At 50.2% G+C, this 9410-nt stretch overlaps 1 protein-coding gene across 1 annotated transcript in view; it reads left to right on the forward strand.

Annotated features, from left to right (window-relative positions):
- The window catches only part of LOC136964523 (leucine-rich repeat transmembrane neuronal protein 4), a 41648-nt gene extending 35684 nt beyond the window's left edge, over positions 1-5964 (forward strand). The window contains 3 exon segments of the mRNA XM_067258682.1: positions 5633-5734; positions 5736-5789; positions 5791-5964. Coding sequence (XP_067114783.1) covers positions 5633-5734; positions 5736-5789; positions 5791-5964 — 330 coding nt within the window.
- The last annotated feature ends 3446 nt before the right edge of the window (positions 5965-9410 follow it).

A 9410-nucleotide genomic window follows, 5' to 3' on the forward strand; every position in this document is an offset into this window, starting at 1 on the left:
CCTGGTTAAAATGTGATTAAATATTTTCGACAACATTAAGAGATGGTCTTTCCGCCCTTTCATTTCCAACCTCGTTCCCTCGTTGGACATTCCGAATGTATAAATACCACATACTTATTATTGTAATAGTTGTGTTCAGTATTATTATGATAACTCTTAGATCACTGGCCAAGCAAGCTATCGCCACAGGCAGAATTTCTCCAAGCAAACGCTAATAGAGTCAATTAACACATTTTACATTGTGTTCATTTATCCGACACTTTTTATCCAAAGCAGACAAACACAGAGGAGTTGGGACGGAAGCTGAAAGATCAGAAGTTGCAGGGCTCTTTAGTATATCTGTGCTCAGAGTCACATCTTACTGCAGATTCTTCCTCTCTAACTGCTGTGACCTCGCGGGCCTCAGACGTCGTCGCCGTGGTGATTATGCTTTGTTTTGACTGTATAAGAGTAGAACCGGATGGAGAGAACCAGTGTTGAGCACCGAGTAGCATTTCACGGCCCATTTGCTGGGGGTGCATCTCTGTTAGTGTGGGAGGGAGGACAGGGATGAACCAATGGTGGGGCAAGCGCTGGTGCATGAAGGTTGACTCTCTCTCTTTCCCTCCCTCTCTCTCCCTCTCTCTCTCTCGGCCCCTCTCTCTCTCTCTTGGCCCCTCTCTCCCTCTCCCTCTCCCTCCTCTCTCTCTCTCTCTCTCTCTCTCCCTCTCTCTCTCTCGGCCCCTCTCTCTCTCTCTTGGCCCCTCTCTCTCTCCCTCCCTCTCTCTCTCTCTCTCTCTCCCTCTCTGGGCCCCCCTTTCTCACTCCTCCCCTCTCTCTCCTCCCCCCTCTCTCTCTCTCCTCCCCCTCTCTCTCTCTCTCTCCTCCCCCCTCTCTCTCTCTCTCCTCCCCCTCTCTCTCTCCTCCCCCCTCTCTGTCGCTCCCTCTCTGGTCGGATATGGACTGAGGCCAGGTCATCTATGTGGTGTCAGGGATCTGTAATGAACAGCCACGGCCACACGCCGACATCTACAGTAATTAAGGAATTAGCAGGAAGCTAACAGCTCGTTTAGTGGAACACTTAGCCTGGACTGTGGACGTGTAGATCTGCATCCCGCCCCGTTACAGAGTGGGAGGCCAGGGTAGTCCCTCATCCCTGCATCTGGGATGAGGGACTCAGGTGGCTGAGCGGTTAGGGAATCGGGCAAGTAATCTGAAGGTTGCCAGTTCGATTCCCGGCCGTGCAAACTGACGTTGTGTCCTTGGGCAAGGCACTTCACCCTACTTGCCTCGGGGGGAATGTCCCTGTACTTACTGTAAGTCGCTCTGGATAAGAGCGTCTGCTAAATTACTAAATGTAAATGTAATGTCTGTGAGGCCAGGAGACTGAGGAGAGCATGTAGGGATAACCTTAACCCTGTTAACTTAAATCACATGTTTTTAAGACCATGAAATGCAACTGATGCACCATCAAGACAAGTCAAAAGAAAGTTTATTTTCCATAACGGGATTCCCGTTATTAGGTCTTATCCGTTCAAACAACAAACGAGCCATGCCTTACTCCATGTGATATTTTCGTACTGGCTTTCTCTCTCAAAAAATATGTAAAAAAAAAACATCTCTCTTCCCTACCAGCTGCTTACTGTACCTGACCTCAGTTGCCAGCCTTACTTACGTAACCTCCCTGAGGTTTTCCCCTGGTGGCAAAAAACAATAAAACAACAAATAAACAACTACCGATAATAATAATGAAATGTTGAAATGGCTTCTACTGTATATATTCCCAGACAAGCAGGATAAACACCACCTGCACACTGCATCTACCTCAGTACTGGATGAGGGTCACTAGAGATCGACAACAGACCTGTGTGTATATATTCCCAGACAAGCAGGATAAACACCACCTGCACACTGCATCTACCTCAGTACTGGATGAGGGTCACTAGAGATCGACAGCAGACCTGTGTGGGATAACGAAAGCTTAATTTATACTTCGGTCGCGGACACTTATGAAATGGTCGCCGATGAAAAAAGAAAGTGTCGCTCAGGCTGCTGCATTTATACTTCGGAAAACAGTCGCCTGTGCTCAAGGTTCGCGTGACGTAAACAGAATCATTTTACCGTTACATTCATTGCTATAGGGTTAGGGTTCAAAAGTGTCTGCGACCTAAGTATAAATTGGGCTAAAAGCTTCCAGAATGTTTCTGCCTCTTATTTAGTTATGCACACATATTAATGCGCGCTCACTTGAGTGCCGGCTGAATGCACACACACTCACACACACGAGGAATCAGGCAGCTGCTCTCCTCCTGGGTCATGCTTTGTTTGAGTGAATGTGAGGATGTTTGCAGTAGCTCTCCTCTCAGATTGAAGAGCTTTTGTCGGGCGTCGTGTCGAACCAGTCTGAGGGCCTCTGACACACTGAGGCCTCCACAGCCCAACATCTGCAGACGCCCCCCTCGAGCTACACACACACACCCGCATTCACACACACACACGCATTCACACAAACTCTCGCACACATGCACACGAATGCAAACAGGGAGACTTCAAACCCCCTGAGGGTCAGGGTTGGTTGAGGGGCAGTTCTATGGGCGTATGTGAAGCCCTCTGTGACATGCTTGCGTGTAAAAAGGGCTATACAAATACATTTGATTTGATTTGATTCAAACAAACATCTTAAACACATTACTCTCACAGGGATGCACTCATTTTGACAGGAAGCGCTTTGTGTAAAAGGGGCCAGTCTGGGACAGGACCAAGTTCAACTGAGATCAGAGCATGACTCTGAGATAAAACGCTACCTTAATGCAGATCACCACACCAGCCTAAAGAAATGACTGTAAAACCACAACACTGTAGACACTGTAAGATGAGAACTGGAAAACATTTCCAGCAGTGTTTTTTGCTGCAGAATCAAGAGGACGAAATGCCGGAGTTTGAGATTAAACAAAAAATGTAAAAAACGCCACGGAAGAGAAACGTGGTCGGTGTTCGCTCCGGCGGAACGTCTTCCAAGTCTGTCAGGACGCCACTATGTGCCTGCTGTTGTCCCAGAGCGAGGGGGTTGTTTTGGGGGACGAGGGGGGCTGCGGTGGAGGGGGGGGGGGGGGGGGGGGGGATGCCTTTGCCCCCGGCACTGTCACTACCCTCTCCTTACTCACTCCCAACGACACGAACAGAGAAGAGACATGGCTTCCACAGCTCATGATAAATAAATAGACAAATCCTGGATCCTGAGAGACACAAGGCAGCAGGGTGTGTGTGGAGCGAGTGTGTGTGTGTGTGTGTTGCTGCAGTCCTGGGCTGAGATGAAGATGGAAAAGGCTTTTTTTTTTACAGCCTGGAAGTCTGAAGTCTCGAATGTCAATCAAGGGGACTTTTTCATTAGAGAATCGGACAAAGGGAATACTGTATAAGCCAATTAAACTGGTTCATCACTGCAAAGTGTATCAGTCTGAGATACAAGCCTAAATCCATTAAGTTGCACCTCTCTGAGGAAAGAATGTGATAATACAACGGAAAGAAAAGAAAAAAAATCAGGAGCTGTATCATTAGGCCTCTCTCTTTTCCATCTCTTTCTCTGTCTCTCTCTCTCTCTTTCTGTCTTTCTCCTTCTCATACTGTACACGCACACACACACACACACCTCCAGCACCACAGCCCAGATTTATGCCCCAACTATTCAATAGAATCTGCTGAAACGGTTAGGAGTTAATATCGCTTAATGAATTCGTTGGACCTGGCCGGGAAGCTGTGAGGAGGAGGGGGGGGGGGGGAGGACTGGGTGAGGAGGGGGGAGGAAGGGGGGGAGGGGGGTGGAGGGGGAGGAGGGGGGAGCTGAACCCAGAGTGAGGGCAGTAATCCACTGAGTGCCCATAATGTAATGAGTAGGTCTGGCTTAATGGTGTCCATTTGAGAACGGGGACGGGAGAGAGAGAGAGAGTGTGTGAGAGAGAGAGAGGTAAAGTGTTCATTAGAGAAGTCAGACTTTTTTAAGGCTATCTGTTCCTGAAACAGGTTTTAGCTCCTCAGTTTTGTCCCTGCAGTATTATCGACAGACCACCACTTCTTCCCTCACTGGAACGGTCCTGCCGGGATTTGAACCCGGAGCCCATCCTCATCAGCAATCCCCAACACATGGGCTGGCTCCGCGGGGCTCCAGACTTGCTGTAAATCCGCTCAAATAATCCTTCGCCAGAGGCAACAACACGTAGCATATATTGACGTTCCGGGTATTTCTCTGAACGCAGCAACAGGGTGTTTGGTGGCGCTGCTGTCAGCCTTTGGTGTGGGCTGGCAGGAGCACAATGGCTGCCTTGAGTCGCGAGGGTGGATGGGGTGAAAGGGGGGGTGTTTATGACTGTTTTGTTTGACTGGGGGGAAAACTGAGTTGGCCCACCCTGTTACCCTGTCAGCTGACTCCCTAAGGATGGTTAGAGGGAAGGAGGGGGACAGATGGAGGGATGGAGGGCTGGATAAATAGATGGATGGAGGGGTGTACCTGTGTATGAGGAGTAACTGCTGCCATCTCTCCCCCCCCAGACCTCTCCTCTGTAATATGTCGACTCCAGACGTCAGCCCCGTGGCCTCGGACGTGTCCTTGTTTTGTTTGTTGTGGCGGGCGACCCGATCGTCTGTTCCACCCGGTCAGGGCACCCGCCTCTGATTCAGGGCAGCATCCCTTCCAGCTGGGCGCGTTGCTCCGCTTCAGCCTTCGTCAGGTGGCCTTTGTGACTCCGAGGCAGCCTCTACAGCAAACAGGATGAACCGGGGGGGGGGGGGGGGGGGGGGGGGATCGTCTGTCTGTTTGGCGCGAAGCGTTGTGCTGCTGACGTTTGCGGGGGAGAAGGAGGGCCGACGCCAGATGTGAAGCGTGTTCCACGGAGTGACACCAGTGACACCGCGGTGGAGACGGCGCTCCGCTGCCTGCTGCTACGCTGCCAGCTACCAGGACATGGAGAACAGCCTGCTATGTGTGTGTGTTTGCTGTGTGTGTGTTTGGTGTGTGTGTGTGTGTGTTTGGTGTCTGTGTGTTTGGTGTGTGTGTGCGTGCGTGTGGATTTCGACATTTCCAACCCGTGGGTGTTTTCTTGTGTGTATGAACTTGTGTGAACATGTTTTCCTGCTCTATGTGGACGTTTCACCATCTCAGTACCCAGTTCCAGGCTTCTCCAGACTGTCTGGAGAGGCTGTCTCCAGACTGTCTGGAGACAGCCTCTCCAGACAGTCTGGAGAGGCTGTCTCCAGACACAGACTGTGTTGGAGATGACAGACAGTGTTCACTGTCTGAGGTTTGGTTTGTCTTGCAGGATCAGTAGCAACCAGAAATAACCACGCTCTGATTATTATATTCATGGCAGCAAGTCCAGTTTGCGTTAAATGAGATACAGGGAATTCAGATAATACGTTTTGAGACGAAACCACTGCATGATGCAAACGTTTATTATTAAATCGTGACTTTATGTGCTGTAACAAAGTCAGACATTTCTAGAAGATGCAAAGCTCACACGTATTGGAAGCCGACGGTTCTAATGATTTCCTTTCTCTCTGTTCCCCCTCTTTCTCCTGTCCCTGTTCTCAACGACCCCCCCCTCTCTCCCCCACTTTATCCTCCCCCCCCCCCCCCCCCCCCCTTCCCCTCCATCTCCAGGTCCCACACCAGATGGGCGCGCTGACGTTCTACCGGTACGAGCAGCCCATCGTGGACTACTGCCAGGCCCACCAGCCTCTGCGGCTCAACATGGGGTACGAGGGGCCCCCCGCGGGGGCTGGAGGGCCTGGACGACCTGGGCCCCCCCCGAGACAGGCCCCCCCATCCAGACTGTGGCTCTGCCCGCCGTCCCCTCCGTGCCCACCGGGGGCGCCCCTCCGCCCGGGCCCCGCTCCCCGCCGCCGGCCCTCAGACCCCCCCTCGCCGAGGGCTCCGGAGGAACCTTCTCCCCCCCGGAGAGAACCACCACCACTCTCACCTTCAGACGCTAGCGGGGCAGACACGGAGGGGGCGGGGGGGCGCTGGAGGCAGAGGTGCCGGGTCCACCAAGAGTCCTGGTTGGAGGGCAGGGAGAGGTGAGGGGTTGCTGATGGAGGGATTATTTTCCGGAGCTCCGCCGCGAGGAGCCCGCTCGCGGGGAGAGGTGAGGAGGACGGGAGTTGGATTTTAAAAGACGCGAAACGGGGGAGCCGGCGTTGGTCGCGAGCGATGCGGCCGCTGGCGTACGGGGGCAACCGCCGCCTCCTCCTCTTCCTGTCTGTTTCCAAACACTTCACGGGACCCCCTCCCTCTGCGCCTCGCTCCTGAGAAACCGAAGCGTGCGACAAAACGCGTCGTGTTGGCGTCAACCCCCGGCATCGCCGTGACAACACAGCGGGAAGCTCGTTGTTGAAAGTGGCGCTCTCCAGCGTTAGTAATCGGAGAGAGAGGAATGTGCAATAAACGAGGTGGACATGAAAGAAGATGGGTAAAGACAGATTTGGCCGATCAAGATATACAATTATGTTTACTCGAGTTCTCTTGCTGTTTATTCCTATTAAATGTGCCAGTCTGTAGTCGCTAATGTGGATTACCGGGGGTTTGCAAGACGGGCTTCTTCTAGAAGAAGGAGCGAGGTTTGTCGTTTGCGTTTAACCCTGGCTGTAACTGGGAGAGTCATCACCTCACACAACTTTCAATTACTGCGCACATTGTACCAAAGATTGTTTCTTCTCTTTTGAATGCACATACCATTATTTCAGCTTATTGTTCTCTCTCAAGACGGTAAAAAAAAAAAAAAAACTGACACCAAAACTGGTTCGCATAATTATAACTGTGTGCTTTTTAGTTTTTCTGATTCTTTCTGCATAGAAAGGGGTTGGGAGTTGAATCGAATGCCCCCCGTATGTACAGCCATCGCATATCACACTTCCGTCTATCCTAGTTAAAATATAGACGTACGCTAGCGATCGGGTGAGCTTGTGAGAATGTTTCTGAAGTCTTGTGGGATGAGGTATTTCCCAAAAGCCCCCTATAGAATCCTTCACTGTCTATGATCTGTATCTCAGTCATAGTCTGACGACACAGAAGAACTAATGAAAGTTTTATGAGTTTCTTTGAAATCGTAACTTTGGAACTTTTTCACCCTATCAGATTGTATCCTGATGAGGTGAAATTCTCGGTTTTATCAAGGTAGGGTGGGTGGGAGAAATGGAATAGATATTATCAGAGGAATGCAAAAGGTCGGTAGATATTTTGACAGAATCCTAACACGTTTTTATACTCTTGATGACAACCTTATGCTTGATTATTGTTTATTTTTTTTCAAACGAATGGCCGGTTTGTTTAGTGAGCGCTTTGTTGTTGAGTTGTCGATTGCCAGGCTGTGTCCGTGTGCCCCCTGTTTTTCCCACGTCCCCCCCAGACACACCTCACAGCTGCCCAGCGGAGAGAGCTGCGTGTCGGACTGTTCGGCACGTCGCTCCCCTCTGAGGGATATGAACTCCTGGAAGGTCGGGAGAGAATACTGCCTGTAAACGCTGCTTGTTGTCCAGCGTGCGTGTGTGCCTGCGCGAGGGCTAAACCAGATGAATGTGGACTCTCTCTCTCAGCCACCCTCGGATACTATCCCACAGAATGATGATGTCGAGGAGCGGGGTGGAGGTCCTGTGTTGAGGCGGTCTGTGTTGCATCCCCACCCCCAGTTTGAACATCTCTCACCTGGCTTGGTTTACTGTCTGTCTCCCTCCCTGGTTTCCGGAGGTCTGGAGGTCAGGGGGTCGTCCCACTGTGAGACGTTCCCGGCCAGGATTGGACAGCCCTGGGGGAGGGGCCACACCGGACAACCTTCCTGTCTTAAGAGGAAGGGGAGGGGCTTGAAGAAGACAGGAAGTGAGAGGAGGGATATTTTTTTGTTATGTTTCTTGACATGGAACAACAGCGACAGTTGTTCAGATGCTCAAAAGTGATGTCAAGAAATAATTCTCTAAGACTTTATCAGATGACGAACCCCAAACGGGACTTATTTATCTTGTACATAGGAAAATCTTTAAAACGGAAAATGTACGTATTTCGCTTCATCTGAAACACAAACTGCTCGTGGCGAGAAGAGGAGCCTTACCCAAACTCCGGCGGAAGTGCGTTCCACAAGATGGCCGCCGTTGGAGGAAGTAAATCTGACTCTATGCTCTCCTTGTTTCAATGATAAATATTTTTCTATCTGCTCCCGCCAACATACTATCACTCCATCGGAACACAAACCCTCCCCTGAGATTGTTTCTCAGCGGCTAACCCGATCACCGAGGAAGAAGGGAGATCTGGAGCCCGGCTACGACTTCAAGTGTTAAAGTTTCAAACCCCATCGAGACGAATAGTTGGAGGTCTCACATCAGTATCAGCTCCTACAAGGAGTGGGCGGATCCTGTTAGATGTACCGCTCTCCATCTCTCTCTCACCCTGCGCGTGAGAAGCTAAGAACAGATCTGTGGTGTGCTTTTGGTGCCGTGAGATGAGTGTGCGGGCGTCCGTCTGCACGAAGACGGCCGCCCGTGACCTCTGCCGGTGACAGTCACACACGCTTTGTAGCGTAAACACGCACGGGGGAAATAGGTTATTTAAACTGGAAGTTTATATTTTTGGAGTGACGACTTATTAGTGCCATGAAGTTATTTAATACGATACCAAGATACTACACCCCAAATTCAAGATAATCCGTTTATTTAACATATGGTCAAAATCTGTCCGTTTACTCAAAATGGTTCATGAATATTGTTGAGGGTTGGGTAACTTTGTATTGAAAAAATATCTGTGCCAATATATGTGCTATAGGACATCAAATATCTCCTTTCCATTCATAGCTTGTCTTGCCTTTCTCTCTATACTGAACCTCCTCCCTCACTAATTCATTGGCCTCGGTTCAAGTTTGCCTTTGGTGACTTTCTCTGTTGAAACCTGTTATGTTCGAATACTGTTCTATTTCTGTCTGCATGCTGTGGTTTAAGGAAACCACAACCACATTAGACGGTGCACTCAACCAGAAACATGCAGAGAGGAGGCCTGTATCCTGTACGAAGTGCCCTAGATGTTTCTTTAATAGCCTCACAAATCTGTTCACTGACCCCTCCCCTGCCCTCCTCCCTCGGAGAAGAGAGCCTCGGCCCGATTGGCTGTTTAGCCGGAGCCCAGTGACGTGATTGGATGAGAGTGGGCATTGTTGCCCACAACGAGGTTACCTCGTCAATTATCTCCAAGCGTTCCTCGCGTATCTCTATATACTAATCTGTTCAAGTCTTCTGAAACAGAATAAAGGAAGGAAGCTGATCAAAACCTTTTCCCGGCAACATTCTAATTGGTAGTACTAAAGGACGGGTCGGCGTGTTCACGATTAAATTTGCCACGATGCTAATATAATAATCAGTTGGTTTGTCACGAGTACATCCCAGATAAGGACTGATACGTC

Source organism: Osmerus mordax, chromosome 20 (assembly GCF_038355195.1).
Source record: "Osmerus mordax isolate fOsmMor3 chromosome 20, fOsmMor3.pri, whole genome shotgun sequence".
In the NCBI taxonomy this organism is placed as follows: Eukaryota; Metazoa; Chordata; class Actinopteri; order Osmeriformes; family Osmeridae; genus Osmerus; species Osmerus mordax.